General features: G+C 46.9%; 1 protein-coding gene across 2 annotated transcripts; it reads right to left on the bottom strand.

The window, feature by feature from the left end:
• Positions 1-807: 807 nt before the first annotated feature.
• On the bottom strand, positions 808-19103 carry EIF4E2 (eukaryotic translation initiation factor 4E family member 2). Of its 2 annotated transcripts, XM_084529139.1 has the most exons (8): positions 18940-19083; positions 18361-18475; positions 16917-17051; positions 14442-14546; positions 11848-12000; positions 11622-11758; positions 3881-3959; positions 808-1295 (listed from the first exon to the last, which is right to left on the bottom strand). In XM_084529139.1, the coding sequence occupies exons 1-7, from the start codon at positions 18957-18959 to the stop codon at positions 3914-3916; spliced, it is 711 nt and encodes a 236-aa protein (XP_084385265.1). In that variant the 5' UTR covers positions 18960-19083; the 3' UTR covers positions 808-1295; positions 3881-3913. The 2 variants fall into 2 exon arrangements, with proteins under 2 accessions (XP_084385265.1, XP_084385266.1); XM_084529140.1 differs by lacking the exon at positions 3881-3959 and having other exon boundaries at positions 18940-19103.
• Positions 19104-22050: the final 2947 nt, after the last annotated feature.

Genomic DNA, 22050 nt, shown 5'->3' on the forward strand with positions numbered 1-22050 from the left:
GTCCCAGCAGCCCCTTCACACTGGGACTGAGGAGTGCCCAGGGCAGGAGGTGTGCCCCAGCTCTGGCCAGAGCCTCCCTCTCAGGCCTGATGCAAAGGCTCTATTCAAAATGAAAGGCAATTGTGCTATTCCCCAAGGAAGAGGGGAAAGGCTAAAGCTGTTAATGAGCACAATTAGTGTTGTACTCAAGCAGCATCAGAGGAAATAATTAGCTCCTGTTGTTTCTGTGGCATCTGAACTGCAGCCTTGCTGTCTTTCCAAGCAACAACCGATCAGTCCAGCCTCACCCCAGAGGACAGAAGACAAGGGGTCACCCTCAGTCCCTCTTCTGGTCACAGCTTCCACACAGCAGCCATCATCCAAGCCATCACCCTCTTTTGCTACAGCCACTGGGGTCCAATTTCCCAGAGGGCTGGAGAGCTGCAGACCTCAGCCACCCACAGAAGCACGCACAGCCCTGCACTCAGCTTTTCCTGATGGTTCTCCACTGAGACAGTTGGAATAAAGCAACTAAGTGACACCAGGCATCTCTTTGTCCTAGTTTAAGGGCAGCTTGCAGCCCTCTCCCCAGCAGGGAAGGCTGGGTGCAAGGCACTGATGACCAGGGAGTATGAAGAAGATGTAAAGGCAAAGCAACCTAATTTTTTGAAGTTATATCTGTAGCTCCAGATCATGAAGGTCACGCAGGTAGGTAGCTGAGAGGAAGTTGCCCTATGGAACCCACAGAAGCAGGCCTATGGTCTTACCACAGACTAGGGAAATACCACCCCACCACTTTCAGACCAAAAAAAATAAAAATAAAAAGACTGAAAGAAACAAAGAGACCCAATAATTTATTGGCAGAGCTGAAAGTGGGCATTTGAAAACCATAGGGCTGACTCTCAACTGGGAAGCTCCTCCCAGCTGCAGAGAGATTTTTTTAATACTGGTATCCCTCAGCAAAAGGCTCCGACGTCAAGGCAGAATCCCAGAGATCCTGCATGCCGTGTACAGAAAGAGAGGAAAGTGCTGCAAGATGCGGCCCCGAGGGCACGCTGCTAATTGAAAGGTTGGCCTCCCGCCCCACTGCTAAAAAAGTTTGTGTATGACAAAATCAGCCTCTATTATCACCGCTGCTGGAGGGCTTCAGATGGATCCTTCCTCCAAGGAGGAGTGCGAGAGTGGCCCATGAGTCCCTTCAGAGGTCGGAGGGCACTGGTGGAGACCTCTCAGTGCTTTCAACACGGAGAGAGGAGCTTAGTGCCAACTCTTGTTCTCACAATGTGATTTTTGTGTTTCGAAAGCTTGAATTATCCCTGGAAAACAAAGGGAAAAAAAGAGGTTAAAGATACGCATTGTTCAGATCACAGCACCCCAAGGTTCCACCCACCGTGGCTATCAGTGCTGCCATCCCAGCAATGTGTTGTCACCCAAAACAATGCTCGTTAACCCTCCTAAGCAGAACTTGCTAACTACAGACTTCCTGCTAAGCCAACCTGCTGCTCCAGAACACCTCAACACAAGCTCTTGGTTTGTTCCCATTCAGCAGGAATCAAAAAAGTGGTATCTCCCGTGAACAAAGCACGACAGGCACTGCAAACTTCCCTGACAGATTTTGGGAGTTAAATTTGCAAGATCCCTTCCTTCCTAAATGTTTGTCCTCAGGGATTCTGCTTGAAGCACAAATATACTGGCAGTGAAGCCTTCTCCTGCCTCAGTGCCTCATAGCTAGTTCCTTTTGTCCCACTATCAACAAGTTTAGGCCTCTGGTCTTTCCTGCCTTGAAAGAATATTTAATCCAAAGAGGACATTCTCCAAAGTTTAAATAGCAGAGCTTCTTCAGCAGCTTTTACTCACTTGAGTACAGCCATGGGACTACTGCCAAAGAAAGGATTGCTGGTCCACAACCTTCATTTGTGTCATCTTGCAGCACATGGCAGCAATTGAAGATGGGGCAGGTTACAGAAACCTGTGTTAATGCTTACTACTGGCCTGTGAGCAGCAGCAACAGGCAAACCACATTTACTCATTAATAAAAAGGTTGGGGAGTTGTTGTTGGTTTTTTACTCTTTTTTTTCTTATTCAAAGGCAATTAAACGAGATGACAATTACTTGGAGAGGACGGGTTTGGTGCCCCTTCCCCTAAGAGGGCAGGACAGTAAGATGCCCAAACCAAGCATCTAGGGATAACCCAGCACACATCACAACAAATTGGCAGAGCCATGTTGAAGAGTGAAGGCAGCTCACGGCTTCAGAAGCAAGGTGCTTTGCAGGGCTGTAAAACCCCGTTTCAACCCTTGAGCTAGCTTTGTGTGCTGCTAAAAGCCACGTGGTAGCTGTAACATCACAGTACAGTGCATGCTGGAACAGCTCCAGGAGGCAAGCTGGAGAGCTGGAGGAGCAGAAGGAAGTCAAAAACACTCTTTAGGAGAGTTAAACAAGTTACTCTGCTATTAAATGACAGCACAAAACCATGCTGGAGGCCATCTGTAGGAGACTGGGGTTCACCTTTGTACTTGCAAGCAAAGCAGGCTGTGCTGCCATCTGGGAACATGATTCAGGATTCATTAACTGGATTCCAGTTAATTTGCAACAGCAATTAGACTTTCCGTCCCATTCAGTACTTTCACCCGTGTCATCTACCTCAGGAGGATGGCAGAGTTTAGTTCTTTCTTGGGCAGGTTCCTACAGCTCCCCTCTTTTCACCCCTATCGTGGTGCCCCGGCCCTCTGCTCACCGCTGCTCTCCCTGGTGGGTAGCTCACTACAGTCGAGAGCTAAACCAACTCTGTCACTGTTTTCCTACCCACTTGGCACATGTTCTGCCTTCTGAGCCTGGTGTTTCGTGAAGTGAGCTTGTTTTCTCTTCTGGAAGGTCACTTGAATGTCCTCTCAACAATAAAAACACTCCTATGTGCCTGCGTGATGTTTTGTAAACATCGATCCTCACAAAAAGCCAAATCAGTGAGGAAAGGTTATTTCAGCCATGACTTCAGAGCAGGCCATGAGAGCACTGCTTGCCCAAAGCTGCGGAAGGAGGGTTTGGGAGCAGAGGGATTCCCAGTGACCCCTCGATGCTCGGCTGCACTGGAGCAGCTACACTCCACCACAGGGTGGGAATTGGGCTGGGGAATGTTCCTTCCAGCAGATTGCTCTACTCTGGCACTCGGCAGTGCAGCAATCCCACTTGGCTACAGCCAAACACAACCCTCCTCACCAGGCCTCGTGCTAGACCTTTTTTTAGGAAAGGGCCTGCTGTCGGGGAAGCAGGGTTAGAGGGGAAATCAATCTGAGCTGCAAGGCTCACAACGGCACCGAGCTCACCTTGCCTGTTTTCCCTGCACGTGGTCGGTTGCCATTACCAGAAGTAGCAGGTGGTTTCATCTCATTAGCCACAGCGTTATTATTTCTAAATACAGTAGCTCCTGCGTGTCCTTCCTGAACAAGCTTTTATTGACAGACTAATTTATTCTGCCCCAGCCCACTGTCAGGAGCAGAGGCGTGTATGCCAAGCTCCGGGCGCCTCTCGCGGTGTCCATCCGAGGGATGTGCTCAGCATTCATTTACCACTAACAGTCAGCCCTAGGCAGCAGACCCAAGCTGAAGACGTACCTCTCAGCCTCCTGGGACTAGGTCTGGGATACAACCGGCTCGCACAGAGGAAGGACACATTAGCAAAACAGCACGCAGCATTGTATCAGAAAATGCTGAGTGAATGCAGACCACTGCCTTTGGTTGGGGGGTGGAAAAAATATGTTTTGACCTTTAGGAAAGAGCCAGTAGTGGGATGAGGCCACCATCAGGGCCACGAGGCAAGAGGAAAACATGCCAGCCCACGGGAAGAGGGTTGGAAGCTGAGAGGTATGCCGTGAAGTCACATAGGAAGAAAGATGAGGCCCTACCCTGCGTGTGACAGAGGGAGGGGGAGCGTTCGATCAGCGGCCACTGCTGTTCACCAGGCCATGAAACTCCTCCCAGGCCCTGGCAAGCCAGAGGGAAAAAAAAAAATGAAACAAAAAAACAAAAAAAAACAGCACTTCAGATCAAAGGCTTCTTAACTTTTAACGAGAGCAGAAACATTCAATGGCGTTTGAAAGGCACTTGTCTTCAGAGAGCAAGGCAATATTCTCTGATAGCCCTAGTGGATAGAAGCATCCTTAAAACCCAGCCAAACATCTGACAGCGCGAGGCAGCTTTTACGTTCTGCACAGCCATGAAGCGTTCCCACCGGCTGCTGGCGATACAGCCACATTAATACCCAGGGACAGGTACGACCTTCCCAGTCGCACACGGAAGATCCGTTTCCTACCAGTGATAGAACAGCCCACGTTACGTGTTTCTGGAGGATTGTCACGCTTCTTGGCTGGTTAAACCCAGCCGGTTACTGGCCTCATGCTTCACCACGTATCTGAGTATGTAGCAATCCCTCCAACAGGGTGTTTTTACTGCCACGTGGCTTAGTTATCATCCTTCCATCAGGCGGCAGAATCCCATCGTTACTAGAAAGTCTCACTTCCTACTGTAAACCTGCATTGTTAACGACAGCCCAATAAAAACACCAGAGCTCTTTGAAACGAAAACGTTTTCAGACAAGTCAGAGGGACAGGCCTAACGCTGCATTCCCTGGTGGAGGATGCTTCTGACGGACAAAGCTAGCAGACTGAAAAATTGCTGTCTGTTTTACGAAGGCAGAATACTGAAAGCCCTCTCAGGGAAAAGATGCTGAGGTTAACGTGAGCATGACTATTAGCTGCTGGGATGAGAGATGCCAAAAAACCTCATCGTTCTCCAGGCCCAGCAAAACAGCGTTGATGCCTACAGCACATGCCAAGCCATTTACCAACCCCAAAGTCCCATGGAGCAGGAGGGACCTTAAAGGGAACCCAGGTCAGCCATAAACCCAAGCTGTTCCGCAGACCTTGTCGCTGGTACTTTGCTGCAGCTACCTCATATCTTGTTCTCTGCATTACCTCACCAAGTCATCAACATTACAGGGGAGTACAGAAACGGAAATTCTCTATTAGTCAGCATCCGTGCCCAAAACAGACCCACAGGCTCCTACACCTGAACCTCACACAGTCAAGCTCCCAGTCAGCAACTGCAAAAGCACCTCAGTTGTCACATGCTCTTTCCCAGCAAAGTCGCAGCCCAAATTAACAGAGAGTAACAGCAAGAATGGGCCACTGTGATGCCCATCTTGGATCTGTGACACTACCTTCCCATAAGACAGGACAGCAAATCCTTCTTTTGAGGGGACAAAAACCATCTTCTGAGAACCCATGGGGGCACAAAATCGTTCTGATCTTGAGGAGGAGGGACAAGTAACAGTCATCCACAGAAGTCCCAAAGCTACTTGGAATCTCTGAGCTGATCCTCAGACACCAACCCTTGAAGCCACGGTACCAGACACTGGGGGTACAACTGCCTCCCTCCAGAAGAAAGTTAGGGGGAAAGACAAACTTTTGACTTGAATTCCTCCTCGCTGCTGAATGCTGTTGGAAAGCTAGCTACATCTCCAGCTTCGTCTCTAGCTTCATGGCTTCCCTTCAGCCTCCCATGCTCCCATTTCTACCACATTTCCATCACCCCCGATCACATCTTCTCTTTCTTCTCTTGCAGTTCTACCCAAATTGATAACTTTTCTCTACAAAAGGGACACAAGGTTATTTGTCAACATAATTGATGATGTACTGGCCCTTTCAAACCAAGGAGTCCCCTGTTCCAACATCACATAACATCACGCACATAGTCCTTCAGCTGCCAAGTCCTTCTCGCAGACAGAGAAAAAGATCTCCTAGCCAAGAATTTTTAAGTTTAGATCCTCATACATATTATAGCACTAATTATTCCAACTATCTGCTGACTTGACTGAAAAAATCCACTAAGATGTGTCTGCCCTAATGTACCTAAGCTATGCTAGCGGAGCAAACTGCTCTCCATTTCGTACCGAACGAGGCTGCCAGTTAATTTCATCTGGCAGAATCTTTATGGCCTGTGATGTGCCAAAGGCACGGTGCCAGAGAGTCTAAGAGGTTATTTTTATGTATAGACATTTTTAGTACCTCGGTGCTATACTGTCTGTGCAGCGATCAGATACTCAGTGAATTGATCCCCAACACTTGGGTTATTCCTATTGAACAGATGGGAAATGGAAACATTAGCAGGCTAAATAAAGCCAGCCAGAGCTGGTCCTCCACGCTCATTCCTGACCCACAACTGATGAAACTTCCCACTTTCTCCCCCACTACCCAAAGTCAGGATGCAAGCAGGGCTCCCTTTATCCTCAGCAAGTTGGAGGAAAAAAAAAAAAAAAAAATGCATAAAGGAGCCACCAGCAGAGCAAAAAGAGGAAGAGCAACCACAGCAGCTTCAAGGGACTTTCCAAATCACAATTGTGCAAGTAGTGCCGGCAGATCTCCCCACAGCACCCTCAAAGTCCTAGCAGTTCCCCTTGATATTTTTCTGTGCAGCCCTGCCTCCCTTCCATCTGCTTCCGTAGCTAAAAACAGAGGTGGGGAGCTCATAGCACATGCTACCTTCACAACACTCACCAGAGACCGTCCCTCTCCTCATGCTCTTCAGAGTGGTTAAAGGCTTTGCCCAAAGCCACCAGGAACCTTGTGACAAGCCTACAGACCAACAGCTTTAAAAAAAAAATCTGGTATTCTGGTAGCCTGAAATAATCCTTTCCTATACCTGGCAATCTGTAGCACAGGCTAAGAGGGAAGCCATCACAGCTTTGAAACGTACACATCTGAACTGACCTCCTTGAAAAGAAACATGGAATAGATTATAGTGGCTTCTTTGGTAAGAGACAGGCCACCAGGATATGGGAACCTCTTACAAAGAGAGAGACCTTTCTGAATAAAATATACAAAGGTGATCAAGAACAAGTCAGCGAACCCATCATGTCAAAGCCCAAGTCTAAGGAAGTGCTCTTAGACTTCCAGCACCTGGAAGTGTTACTGGAATTGGAGAAAGGAGCAACAAACAAATGAAGCCAGTATTGCAGAGCCTCAGGTCTGGAACCTCACCACCCTCCTCTAGCTTTTATTCCTCTTGTCAGACTGGATGGAATGAGGGTGAAGCAACGCAGCTCTCTAGAGCTGGCAAGACCCAGGGCAACCTGCCCTGCCGCTGACAGGCAGCAGTGTTAGGGCCCCACGTGGAAGCCGTGTAACTTTAAACGAGGTTAACCCTGCACACACCATCTGAACAGCCAAAGGCAAAGCTGGTACAAACAGGACAGCAGCACCGAAGAGTATCAACTCCTAACGTCCTTGGAAATCAGCAAGCAAACGAAAACCAGCGCTACAAAAACATAACAGAGTTAACACAATAATTAAAGCACTGGCTGAACTCCGACACAACAAAGGAGACTTCTCCCCAGCCCACCACCTCCAGCCTACTGGCTCAGGAGCACTGATCTTGCCAAACACTTCCCCCTTCCATGAGGATTTCTCCTGTCATATTTCCCTTGGATTCAAGACCTCATTCCCTGCCTCCCCTTTTTATTTTTGGCACGAGAATGTTGCCCCTGCACTCTTCTTGCAGCGCATACCCTTTCTCCCTCCTTAGGATATCTGCTTGTTTCCTAGCCAAAATATAGTCCAAGGCCATTTCCTCCAACTGCCTGCAGTGAAACGAACCCAGTGCCAGCCCTATTAAGATCAACTATTCTTCTCATTTACTCGAGCCGTCCCATTAGTTATCAGTGGTGACTTTGAAAGGAAGGGAGAGTTTTATACGCTGCTCAGCTCTCACTGCAGCAGGCACTTACAAATAACTGAAGCTTTGTTTTCAGAAAAAAGCAGCCTTGCTTTAGAGCTGACAGGACGATCCATAAAGTCACCCAGCGACCAAAATACTTCCGACCCAGGCGGCTCAGGGGAAGCCAGCAGCATGGCCACACTGTGAAGGTCTGGCCTCTCCTGTCACACGAAGCAGCGCTGCTGAACTTGCCTGGGCCTCCTGGATGGTTCTGCAGGTGGGAGCTCTCAGCACAGGAGACCACCAACCCCGCAGTTAGGAGAACGGGAAAAAAAAGGCTGATAACCCCAGGCAGAGCAAGGGTGTATGCAGGACAGCCAAGCCCTTTACACTACACACCTGAAAAAAAACTGAAATCAAACCTTACGGTGATCATTTCCCCACCACCACACTCCTGACTGCAGTTCACCCACTACAGACACCTGCCTGAATAATTTCAGTGGCTTCACCGAGACTTGAGTAGGTTGTGGTCAGCAACACTGCTTTCAAAAAAAAAAAAAAATCAACAACATTACACCTCCTGTGACAGCAAAACAGACTTTTTTCTTCCTTTTTTTCCTTAATTTCAAACCATAGAGTACTGCTGTCTGTAACCTGCTGGACGCTGTCACCGCCAAGGTTAACAATGCTGATGAACAGGACCTATGAAGTGGCTCACTTCAGGTGAGTGCACCTCTTCATCCACCTCTGAGAGAACAAAGAAGTGCTTTCTCTCCAGCTGCTGAAACAAAGTAGCCCAAAAAGTGTCACAGGTTCTTTTCAGGTGCTCAGCACTGTAACGCCTAAGGTACTATAAATCCCCTGGAATTAAGCAGAGTCCAACAGATTTCTCTAGCTCTTCCAACAAGATTGGAAATTAATACAGACTAGGCTGACCCTTCCAGTTGCTGGGATTTAGGCAGCTTGTCAATATTGCAAGCAAGAGAAAGGACGAACATGGGAAAACTGCAATGAAAGATCTGCTTATCTAGCTAAATGCACAAGCCCCACCGCTGAGAGCTGAAGGGACGGAATGCAGAATAGGTCCTTGGAATAGCTGTGAAGCAACAGATACTTTTCCAAAGCAGCTTGGCAGCACCACCGCCTTCTGAAACAAAGGGGGCTGCAGCCTCACTGACAACTCATGAAAAATGGTGTCTAAAAATGAGTTAATATGAAATGCAACATCACAAAAGGAATATATAAAACCTGAAACACAGTGCTTAGGTTCCACAGCGAGGGGCATGCTACCAATTTCTACAGAAGCATTCATTTACAGTGTGTCAAAAGCTAATCCAGGTCAATTCACTACCTAGAAGTCAAGGTTTTGAGAAACGCCTGTTCTTTTCTTGCTAAGCGTGCTCCCTTCCCTGAAGCACAATCAATGCCAATCAAACCCTGCACATGAGCAGAGCTCTAGTGGAGAGATGCAGCCCATACAAATGAAAAATGCCACGAGCCCCCCTAGAAAGGCAGCCCTGACAAAGCCTACAGCACAGCTCTTCCATTAGAGCCTTTCATAAAACACAGCCAGAGTGTGAATATAGAGTGCTGGCTAGAAAGCCCTCCCGAGTCATAAATCACATGGTACATGCACAGCATAAGTGGAGTTTATTCATGACGGACAGTATTTCAACAGGGCTTGATGGATGGGTGAGGAAAAGGAGCCAGACTTTATGGAGGATAGAACTAGTTACACAAGAGATTCTTCATTAGTGAGAAAACCTTAATGATGCGAGGCACAGCCAAGCAGAGGCAGGCTGAGAGCTGGGGCTGTCCTGCTCTCCTCTGGCAACAAAGCAGGCACCATCACCGCCCCGCTGCCGCTGCAGCTGGCTGCCTGCAGCTCCTCCCTCCGTGCTAGAGCTGGTACCAGGCGAGAAAAGCACAATAAGTCGGTCCGTGCAGCACCACACAAACCTCCCTGACAAGCAGCTCTGCTCTGAATTACACCAGTGCCATTAGGAGATGTGGGACGGCACTGAAATCACACTGCTGCAGCTCAAGCGAGGCCGTGGAAAGAAGAGCTCTCGTGATACCAGACATGATGGAAGTTTAACTGCTCAGACCTACCTCGCTAGGACACCAGCAAACCAAACTTCTCCCTATCACTCCTGCCCACAGGAGAGTAAGTGGGAGACAAGTCAGCCTGCTATTTAACAACTGTTCCCGACCGTCATCCGAACTACTAAGCCTGGCTCCTCCGACACCTGTTGTTCTTGGACAAGCTTCTCTTGCAGCACACATCAGAAGAGTAAAATGAAACTTTGATGCTATGCAGCAAGAGAGGGCAGCAAACAGGGTCTGTTACACTATTGTAGGGAAATCAGACCACCAGGCTGGATGCACCGCTCAAGGACTGGCACCTGCCAGAGCAAAACCAGTTACAAACATGGCGACAGCAGCATTCTGTGGCTTCATAGGACGTGCTGGTGGGGAGAGCTTGTTAAGGAAAAGCCACATCACTTCAATCCTAAACTTGCTACACAAACAAACATCTCAGCTGGAACACAACTTTCCTTACAGAGTCAGGGAGAACATAAACATCTCCCCTCTTACACCACAAAGCCACATTACCACAGGCTGCAGCCTGCTGCTGCTGAACAGAAGCAAAATATCCTGGAATGTGTCCACATGAGCACTTTGCTATCTCCTAACACAGACAGACAGCTGATAGTGCCCTCTCCTGGCAATAAGCACATGAGAAATGTTACCAGCAAAACCATGAGTAGGAGGTTTCAACAGAAGTGGGAACTTTCAGAAACCAGAAAGCTGCCTGGAAAATACTCTGTCAATAATAATAATTTCCCCTTCCCTTCTCTTTCCCACACACACAGGCAGGAGGGCCGTGTGGAGCACTAGATGCCTAAAAGGCAGTTTAAGCAGACCTGCGTGTTATTGCTAGTGACCCACACCCAAAACTGGATGCAACCAGAAGCCAGCTTTCTGCTAAAATCAGGACTAAGCCCACCAAACTCTCCTCGGCGTGCTATCTAGGAAGGTGTTTCTATGGAAAGGACAAGCTAACAATGAAAATAGGTCACGAATGGTACTTGGACCTTGATTAAGGGTTGGATTAGAAAGCTTGCTACTCTATCAATGTCTTATTAATTTGTTTCACTTCTTTTTCTGGTTGCACCTTTCCAAGTGTTAATTTAACCCATATGACCTAATTGGTGTATTGGTTCATAATATACTTAAGAAAAAATTACATTATTCACCTATAACTAATACCTATATGTGCAAGTCTTTGTCACGTTGTGGGAATAAAAGTCACCCTGAATGGCCTGGTATGGTAAGCTGTAATAGGTTTATTTAAAAATACAGCTGTCCTCTCTGTGTACTGTGATCTTCCAGTCTTGTTAAAGAGCCTCTGTCACCAGGGCCTGGAAGACTTAATATACGACGTTTATTATGATTAGAAATCATTTGTACAGCACTGTAAATTCACACAGCACTTTCCCAAGAACATTTATAAGTCTAATGGCACTATAAATCCCTTTAGCTTCCGCACTTTATTCCCCTGAATCTCTATTTATTCAAATGATCTCGTCCCCCCCACTGCACACGTCTCTGAATGCATCAAGCCGCAGCCCCACACTGGGCTGCCCATCTCCGAAGTGACAGGCTGGGTGGATTGCTAACAAAACCCAGAACTACACGCTCAAAAAGAATAAGGTCTTACTATTAGAACCAAATGTCCCTGAGAACAACACAATAACGATACAGATATTTGGCTTTCAAAGCGCACTGGCAACAATTGCTGCTGTTTGTCTTGCTGTCTGCAAGAACCACAACGCACGTGAGCGCTCCCCTCGATTCTTGCGCCCTGCATTAAATTGCTCAAGCACACATGCAACCAGCAGCGGGCCCTCCCCCTGCCACCGCACGTACTTGATGCTGTCGGTGTGTGTTTTATATTCCATGATGGTGTTGGGAGGTAGGTTGAGCACTCTTCGTAACGTGTCGCGTATCCGGGCTGTCGTGGCCTGGTCGCTGGCTGTCTTGTTCCATATCGAGATAATATCCTCCTACGGAACAGTACGGAAGGGGTAAGCAGATGGGGGCTTTTTGTAGCCCTGCCCAATGGAAGTACAGGCCGGTTCTCAGAGCAGCTTACCTGGAATCGGACAGAGACGACTGCCCCACAGATTTCTTCCCCCACCATGAACTGTTCTCCCAACATCGCCAGAATGAGATTCTCCCAGCATCGCGATGCTAAGCCCTTTCGCAGACGGATAATCCATTTACCACCATTTTTGTTGGCATCGTCCTAGGAAGACGGGCAAGAAATTGATTTGTTTCCCTCCAGCAATTTTTCTCCTTCCCACAAGACAGCAGAGCCACTGACAGGACCACGTATTGATTGGGTGGTTGGTATTTGGAGGTACTTTCAAGCAAAGGCATTTCACTTCTCCCCCATAGCAGCAGAGTATACCCCCATACCAGGAGCCACTGACATTATCACACATACAGCTGAATTCACGGTCCAGTCCGTGTTGACCCACAGAAATACCCAAAAATCAGGGGAGAGAAGAAAGGAAATACTTATGCTGAGCACGCAGTCTGTCACCTCAATATTGCAACTCCATATGTTGTACTGAAAACTGCTACAGACTCCCCTGCTTCAGGGAACACACGCCTACATCCAAGAGCAGCTCATCCTCTGTGCAGTATGCTCACTGTGGCATTCCCTTGTATGACACTAGCTGGCAATGCTTACAAGGTGAGAGGGGAACAAATTCCATCCAAAGCCAAAGAGAGAAGTAGGAAAAAGTATAAGAGGTGGCAATTAGGAAGGGAAGGAGAAGGGAGGTCTAGGACAGAAACAGAGAACTCATGGGGAACTGTAAACACAGGACATCCCTGGCCAAATCACTTGCAATTCCCTCTGGGTCACACCTTGTAGATGCTAGACAATGCAGCCCCATCCATCTTCATGTAACAAAGCTCGCTTTATTTTAGCCTTAGAGCTTTGTTAGGGCTTCAAAAAACTAAACGTTTGTGTGCTCTCAGAGACAGCAAGTGCTAATGAAGCAATCCTGAGCAAACCTGGAAACGGCAGCACAACATCAGCATTCAGCAGATCCCCAGTTTTCATGTATGTGCTGAAGCCCGTGCTGAAAGGGGGAGGTGTCAGCTCCAGACAAACCTCAAAGCGTGACAGCAGCCACATGCAAGGTGAAAAATCCCATTCGGCACAAACCCTAAGAATGTGGCATACTCCTATGAAACGCAAAATGCTTTTTGACTGAGCATCCTTGTTTGCCACGTTGTAAACATTCCACTCTAAGAATTAAGCTGTCTATACCTCAGCCTTTATAAACAGAGAGTTGAGTTTAGCTCTTCAAATGTTCCACACTGCCTAATGGGGATCAGAAAATAAAGTGGTATTGCCCAAAATACTTCAAATGTGGTCTAAGCAGGTTCAAGGCTAGAAAGAGAACAGTGATTGGGAGGCAGATGCTGTATTGTGTGTTTTATGGTTATCATTAGTTTTCTTTCAGGTTAAACAAGCTTCGGTTCAGTCAAGCATTTGATTTCCCTTTACCAGAATAATAATGATCTGCAGCCCAGAAAATCACAAGGGAACATTACGCTTACTGCTCCTGACTTTACCCAGAAAAGGCACAGATGGATCCTGAAAGAGATCAGAGCTACACGCACATATATGTGCTTACGAAAATTGCAGCATGTAAGGATTAATTTGAAAGAGAAAGGAACATAAACAAAGCCCTGCAGAGCAAGCAGCAAAGAGAAGGGCAGCAGCAAGGATCCTCTTCTAGTAATACAAGAAGGCATCGTGGCCAGAAGTAAAAAAGAAAAAAAAACAAACAAAGAACCTCTCCACCTCCTACTTAAAATGGCTACAGGGAAATGCTTTATAGGAATTCTGTTAACTTGTGGTCTCTCTGGTTGACACATTATGAGAGCAGCTAGCTCGCTGGGAGCCCAAAGAGGGTTAAGCGTTTTATATAAATTGTATTTGCAGTAAATGGCTATAAAACACCTTGCTTAAAATAATTGCCAACCAGGGTCACATATAAATTTCTCAGGACCAAGCAGCATAATTAGGTACTGCAAAGCAACACATAAAATTCTCATGCTGCGAATGGTATTGGTCAGTCCTGGAAGCCAGCTAGGAATTGGACAAAAAATACATTTTTGTATTTTGCTGGGCAAAAATGTATTTTTTTTTTTTAAACAGATTTGGATAGGAATGAACACAAGCGAACCGAGTACTTAGGAAAGAAAAAAGGCAAATGAAGGGCTAAGTCTTCTTCCCACCTCCAGCTCTGCACAGCTGTAGGCTTTTAACCATGTGTGTTCCTTCTTCCTTGTCTGAAAAAGGAGGTTTGGTTTCCATCTTTGTTGGACTCGACTTACAGAGGTTGAGCCCATTTAGAGAAAAGCCCCACACCCCACAGTGCTGTCACTGGACAAAGATGTAATAAAGGGAAAATGTCAACACGTAGGAGGCACAGAGGTTTGTTGGTGCCCTCCTCACTGGGCTCCAGGCAACGCTGTCCAGCCCTCCTCTGCCAGAGGATCACAGGACTACCAGGTTACAAGGACAGGGTTCTGAGAACTTTACAGGAAACCCAGACAAAAGGGCTGCACCCAAGAGAAGCCTGGAGTGCCCTTTAGTGACAAGAGTCCACCGTAGAAGCACTCTGGTAAAATACCGAGGCAGAAATGAGAGTTCCAACTCACCTCCCACATGGGTTTGATCCCCTCTTTGAAAAGATGGAAGTCACTGTGGCCTGTCAGGTCCCCAGGACGTACCATGTGACTGTAAAACCGCCAGAACTGCTCCACCTGCAATGACACAAACCACACAATGAGGCTGCCCAAACAGATCAGAGCCAAGATTCCTACAGGAAGAGGCTTCCCCTTCTATACCAGCTAGCCAGAGCCACCTTCCCTCTTCTCTTCTACCTTCTTGGCACAAGGGTGGTGGTTAGGATACCCATAAGGCAGCAGTAGGATCAGAGCTTGGTGGCCTGTTTTTGATTGCTTCTATCAGCAGATGACCACTTGAAATATTCAACAAGTACCTGCAAAAAATACTTGGTGTTTGTCCGAGGAAATCTAGGCTAAGATCGCATCTGCTCTAGACAACAGTTGCCAGACATCTCGTGTAAATCCTAACGCCCAAACTTTAATTAGTGGATGTGTGTCGAGAGCAAACAAAGCCAAGCCTCCCTATACAAGACCACATCATCCCTGCTTCAACCACTGCTCGCTGGGCTACTGGAGACTGCAGGAGCCTCCAAACGAGACATATTTTGTATTTAATTTTGCCTTGTCCAGATTTTAGGACAACAGAGGCATTCTGGTGCTGTTTTAAAATCTTAAGGCACCACTTGGAGCTTTTATTTAAATTTTTAGTTCCCTTTACAGCCTCCTATGGTACACTTTGACCACTTGAAAAATACCAGTTTCCATCATGACAGCCCCTGTGTCTACTTCAGTCTGGTGTGCATTTTTAATTCTTAAAAATAAAATATTTATCCTTTGAGATCCTCTGAAAGGATTTTAGAGAGGCCGGACATTTAAAACAAAACAAGGCACTAGAAGATGTTACACTAATTTCCACGTTTGAAGAGAACTCTACTCAGTAAGACAAGAGCTATTAAGCAGGTCAGCAGCGAAGCTGGAGAGGTTAGGCATCAACCCAAGTACTTCAACAGAAACCTTGATGACTTGGTCAGCCCTTGGAATTCTGCTCCAACCTCCAATCTTAGCCACCCAAGCAGGAATTTGCTTTTATAGCCAATATAATTATGAAACAAAACTGAGGTGGGGCCGGATACAATTTATTTTTGTTCGACACATCCAAACGCAGTGTGGAAATCAAAATCTTACACTAAGTGCATATGCCCTCTAGTGGTTAGCACTTAAAAGCTTTCAGAGCTTTCTACTGAAAAGCAAAGAATAAACCCAAACCTAGATTTTGGCTCAGACAATTCTTCCTGCAGCTTGTTCTCTCTAACAGAATTTGGAAACAAACACATCAGCAGATCTTCTGGCCAACACCCTTCCATCCTAGCTGAACTCTAGCATTCCCAGCAACTCCTTGCAAAAAAGAGTAGACAACAGAACACGTGAAGTTCTTCCTCTAAGGAGCTATTAAGTCTACACTGATTCAAGAAACTGCAAAGTTATTGCCAGATCACCACGCAGTAGCCAAAAGTACTTGACCACACAGGGGAACAGTAGCTCCCCACGACCCAACATGCTCAGAGCAATTCCTCCCACCTTTACCCTGTGTGGCTGCAGGAACATGACCAAGCTGCCTAGACAGGCATATTTTTGCAGCCTCCAGAAGAGATGAAAGGGTATTTTTGTATTATTTTCTTTTACAAATTCCCACATCACAGCAGATAGTTTTACTGGTAGGAAGAACTCATTTTTGCATGGGCCTTTGAAATATCTGGGGAAACGACTAGATTAAAAACAAACAAACAAAGCAACCACCAGGCAGTACACTTCCCAGCCGTGAGAATGATTTTGTTTGTGGTGTCTGTAACACCGAGGACCTATTTTACTTGTGTACCTTGGCATCTTAATGATGGTTTTACACTGCCAGCACCATGAAACAACCCAACACTGCCCGCCCTTCCAGCACTTCCTTCATTCTAGGAATAAACAACCGTAAACAGCAAAAGGTAAAAGGGAGAGGAGCTTGCTTTTGTTAACTACTTCACTGCAGCACCAAATGCACCTCACTCATCACTTCCAGAAAGGCAACAGACACCAGGCCAACAGCTGCTTGCATATACAGCCACCTGATGCCTGTTCATTATTCTTTGTGATGGAAACACTTGGCACAGCATCGGGAGGGACTGTACTGTCTGCTTCATGGCTACATGGCATCCAGAAGAGCTGTTGCTTTCTTTTCTCTTGCTTACCTGTCAAGATTTGCTGCAGCTAGCAGACTGAAGCTACGTGTGACTTCTTTTTATTTCTATCATTAATATCCCAGCTGTCTAGCACAGGGCAAAGAACTGCTTAGGACATGTCCCATGCTGTATGGTTCAAGAACTCACCTGTAAGTCACGGCACATCACACTCAGCTCTGTTCCTGACAGCAGAAGCACAGCGTCCACGTGCACACACTCAGCAAGCCAGCGACGACGGCCACATCACGCTCACGAGACACAAGCACAACAGGGATATACTCACTGAGGCAAAGGTGCCAATCTGTTTGATGTTCTGTTCGTAACTCTGCGAGCTGGTAGGCCTCCCAGGTGTTCGTCTGGAGTACCAGAACGTGTAATTATACTGCAAGGGGTGCTCAGCTGGCCCTGGGACAACTGCCTGCAGAACAGAAAACTTTGCTTATCCCTTATAAACTCCTCAGAAGCAGGAATGGAAATAATTATATTCACAGCATCAAAAGTCCACACTTTCCTGCCCCCACGGATTATAAAACAAACATCTGATCCTTATTTTCACAGAAAAAAATAAATACCATCTCTGTTAGTTGTCTGACATGGAACATTAGGCTAACAGCAGCTGACTATTCCTAAGAATATTAGAAATTTGCAGTGCAGGGATGGCTAAGGAAATAATAACATGCTCAGGGAAGTGTCACAAAAAAGCATCTCTCATGAGAGCTAAAAGGAAAATTTAGTGGTGCTGTTTTAAATTAACTGTGATTGTCTCAAAAAAAAAAAAAAAAAAAACTGTCAACTAAAAATAGCAATACGAAAGTTTAGCTTTCCTGAATTAAGAAGTCATTCATCTCTGGGAAGAGTAAAACTCATTTATGCTAAACCATGATTCAAAAGCAATTACAACTCTTTGGTGACAACAACTCCCTTAAGCAACCAACACCCCGCCACTCCGGGAGGATTAGTCTGTCTCAGAACTTGTTATGGCAGCTTCGGCAGAACCCATCGCTAGCAGTCAGCAGAGAGGTCTTTTCAATTTCCAAAACATCCACTTCCAATTTAAAAAGCCTTCTAATACACATAAAAGAGGTTAACAAGAACTCATTAGCTAAGAGTCAAAACTGACAGGGAAAAAAAGCCTCAAAGCCCCCATCATGCATCCCTAGATACTGCTGCAGGAGTAACTAGGGCTTAAGTCTCTATTCTCTTCTCAACTACAGTAAGTTTATAATGATTGTATTACTACAGACACAACAGTATTAAGTACAAGACTTAAAAAAAAAAAAAAAAAAAAAAAAAAACACGTATATATATCCACTTTCTTAACAAAGCTATGTGACACTCAGAGATTCCATCTTGAATTATTTTATCAGTGGCACAAACACAGCCTGGTAAACCAATTGCAAACCTCTCTCAATCTGTCCTTCCCACGTCCTCTTCCAAAAAAAAAAGTTTTTTTGGGGGAAAACAAAGCTTTATACTAATTTCTACTCAAAAGCTTGGCTGTGCCTAGCTGCGACTGTGAATGGAGCTTTCGCTCCTCAGATTACATATCTTTGAAAACTAAATCAAATTATCCAAATGCTAGCACAGCCCCTCTGCTGTCACTAGCGCAGTAACAGCACGTGAAGTGACCACAGCTCTTTAAGACATCTCCCTTATCCCAGGACTGAGGGCTCTCCAGCCCTCCCACCTCACACCCTACTGAGGGAAAGCAGGTGCCAGCACCTTACCTTCCTCTTGGTAGTACTCTGGGGTTTCTCTCGGTCGTTCTTTTCCTTCTCACCGTCTTTCTGTGTGTTATTCTCCTCGTTCTGGTCATGGTCTCCGCTATCATCATCTTTCAATCTGACAGGGAGAAGGCACGCAGGAAGCAGGCGTCACACCTCGCAGCCTAAACCTTTCACGCCGAACCCAGCCGCTCTGCGCTCCCCAGCTCCCCACACGGCACGAGGTCACAAACCTCGGGCTGGCAGCCCACGCGGCCAGCACCACACGCGGCGTTCCCCATGCCCAGCACCCGTGGCAGCCACCTCAGGCACAACACCAGGCCCAGCAGCCAGCTCCCTGCCCCCCAGCACCTCACGGCCGCGGCCCCTTCCCCACCGAGGGCGGCCTCGCCACAACCGGGGGCTGCAGCGGCCGGGCCCGGGCCCGCTCCCCGAGGCCAGACGGGAACCCCCGAGCCAGCCCGGGAGCTTTGAGGGCCCGGTGACTCGTAGCCAAGCCCGGGGCGGCCCCGGGTGTCGGAGCGGGGCCGTGAGCAGGGCCGGGTCCCGTCAGGCCCGGGGCAGGCCGCGCCGCCGACTCACGCGTCGAATTTGTTGTTCATCGTCGCTCGCTGCCGCCACCTCCGTCCGCTCCGCCACTTCCGCCCCGCCGGGTCCGCCGCCCAAAGCCTTCCGCCGACTTCCGGCCGCGAGCCCCCAGCCGCCGCTTCGCTGCCTTCACCTCCGCCCCCCCCCCCCTCTTTCCCCGCCGCTCCTCGGCCCGGCGCCGTGAGCGCGGAGAGCGTCGGAAGCGGAAAAGCGACGCACCCGGCCGCCATCTTGAGTGTGGCGGAGGGTGGCGGGCGCCATGTTGGGTGTGGCGCTAGGGCCAGCCCCGTGGGGCAAGGGAAAGAAGGGGAAGTTTACGTGGCTTTATTATATTATATGTCTTTAGTTTAACTCAAAATGCCCCAAACACGTTACACTGCAGGATTAGGACCCCTGACTCAATGGCATTTTGCCTAGTACTGTGGCACAAGCAGGGACAGTGACATTTATAGTATCACAGAATCACAGAATCACAGAATTTCTAGGTTGGAAGAGACCTCAGGATCATCGAGTCCAACCTCTGACCTAACACTAACAGTCCCCACTAAACCATATCCCTAAGCTCTACATCTAAACGTCTTTTAAAGACTTCCAGGGATGGTGACTCCACCACTTCCCTGGGCAGCCTGTTCCAATGTCTAACAACCCATCATTTCTCACCTTGTACTTCAAACACACCATCACGCAGAGGAGAGGCCACCATAAAGTATCAGTGGTGATGTCTGAGCCTCCCGAAAGAGATCCGTGATCACCTGGGTCATGGTGATCTCTGAATACAAAGCGTGGGTCATCCTTTGCCTGTAGATGTAAATGGATGATGGGATTTAAGAGTGTCTTAATAAATAACATAGCAAATTTCCAGCAAAAGGGCTTGTTGCATCACAAAATCCATACTAAGTTGATAAGACAGCAGCCTTGTAGCTCTATTAAAAAATAATCTTACTGACTGAGGAAGACAGTGTACAATAAGGCTTGTTTCAGTCTAGGGTGGAACAACATTACTGCCTCTGTGGTGACTGCCAAGGAACGTCCTCAAGTACTTAGACAAAGTATTTTGCTTTTGAGGTTGAATTAAAAGAAATAAATAGGTCAACAGTCTCTCAGAAGAAAAAGGAGGAGGAGGTAGGAGGGCAGCTGGAAATATCTGAGCTACAGGCATTTTAAATATGTTGCAGCTGTACAGGGGACAAATACTTATTACCCTTAATTTTCTGAGCCAAGTATGTATCAGTGAGGTCTCGTGGCTCTCCAGGCACCCAGCTCTTCTGGTGGTTCCTGATCTCGTCCTTAATAAGTGTTTTTAGATCCTGCAAGTGTGTTAGTGCCTCCACTGGTCTGATTAACACAGGGTTTAAGTGCTTCAACAGTGATGGCAAAGTTTCTTAGAGCTGCACATGGAAACACAAGTACAAGGAACACCATGACATCTTGGCTGTGTACGACATTTAAAGCCTGAGTGTGCACAGCTGAACCATGTCTAACCATGGCTATGATCCAGGTTTATTATTGCACTGAGTATAGGAAATAAATGACCACTTAATTTCTTTAAAGTTGATTTTGGAGGCCAGATGTGTGAAGGATGACCATTAATATACTGTTACATTTCAGACTGACTGCTCTCCCCTACTAACCTTCAGAATTGTGGCATTTAAATACCCTTGAATACAGTTTTTCTTATGTTTTCTAAGTGAAGCCTTGCCCAAAATGACCTGTTTCCTCCTACACCTTAGGTCAACACTTGGCTGTAGTTCTCAAAGCCATGACCACGTTAGCTTGTCCTGTTTTTTCTGGGTGATCATTGCAGATTTCTTTATTACACCTTTTACTGTAAAGACTTCTTGAGATACCTTGGTATCATGCTCAGCAACTAAGAATCGTGTAGGCTAGGCTAGTACATGAATGGGAAACTCATTAATTTTGTGTATTGAGGGTATATTTGGGGCCCAGCGTTTGAGAAGGACATGGAGCAGTGGTTCTACAGCATTCCCCTTGCTGCCAAGAGCAACTCATCTTGAAAAGAGGCATTAAAAGTAGATGCAGGCATTGTACCAAACTCTGTTCTCTGAACAGCTCGATCTGCTAAAAATATTTCAGTATACGCAACAGAAAGTCCCACAGGGACCTCCTGTGACATCCCTAAAACAAGTACATGCCCAGTCAAGGCATTCTTCACCGATTTGAATCCATTTAATACAGTCACTGGAGCCTTTCCTAGCCATGGTGTGTATACGTTTCTGTAGAGCCCAGCCCCCTAGGACAACAAAACACACAATGACATAAAGATACAAGACATTTACAGAGAGGCTGTGCCTGCCTTCTGCATCGTAGTGGTACTCTTAGACCAGAGCTCAAAGACCATTTCTATTATGTAGGGCTGTTTTGCAGTCCTTGCCATTGCATGAGAAAGGGACAGGAGCCACTTCATCCTGCTCTAAGGAAATAAAAGAGATTGGGATCGTGTTTCACTGTTAAAATGTTAGAGGGCTTTCACTATTAATGTTAGAGGGCTTTCACTATTATTAATATATACATTACTATTTATGACTGTTATTTTTCATGTATCTGCAGTTTATATAGCTAACAAAGCAACTGTGTCATGTTACCCAGAAACAGTTCAATGGGATTTTTTTTCCATTTACATTGCCCCACCAGAGATGATTGATGGATACAGCAAAATCATAAACATTGCTTTTATTACCTTTCCATGTTCATTTGTTTTCCAGTCATACAGTGTTTTCAGAGTACCCGTGCTTAGACAAGGAACAGCCTTCATTGTTAAAACAGAAATTATAGCTGTAATTAACACCAGCAGCCATTAGATGGTAATGTTTGCTCACCGTTGCACAGAGCAGTGTGCATGTCAGGTCTCACACAGTGAAGCAATTGAGCCAAACTTTTCAAACACTGCCACTGATGCGGGGCATCTCATTTGAGATGTGTTGGGAATCGTGAGTGGCCTGCGAACCATGAGTGGCCAGCCATCCGATCCTACTGGTGGCTGCTGGAGCTTGGGGTCTCACTAGTTCCTCACATCAAGGCTCTGGCACCCATAAATCAGAGACCAGTTTTGAACTCTTCAACCCTGGATAGTTGAGAAAGACTTAA

The sequence above is a fragment of the Aythya ferina genome, assembly GCF_964211825.1.
Source record: "Aythya ferina genome assembly, chromosome: 9".
NCBI lineage: Eukaryota > Metazoa > Chordata > Aves > Anseriformes > Anatidae > Aythya > Aythya ferina.

Bases quoted from the DNA above. Each gene is read 5' to 3' on its own strand.
- EIF4E2 (XM_084529139.1), bottom strand. From the start codon at position 18,959: ATGAACAACAAATTCGACGC. The intron at 17,052-18,360 runs GTAAGGTGCTGG...TCTGTTCTGCAG, and splicing joins AGAGTACTACCAAGAGGAAG to GCAGTTGTCCCAGGGCCAGC. The intron at 14,547-16,916 runs GTGAGTATATCC...GTGTCATTGCAG, and splicing joins AGATTGGCACCTTTGCCTCA to GTGGAGCAGTTCTGGCGGTT.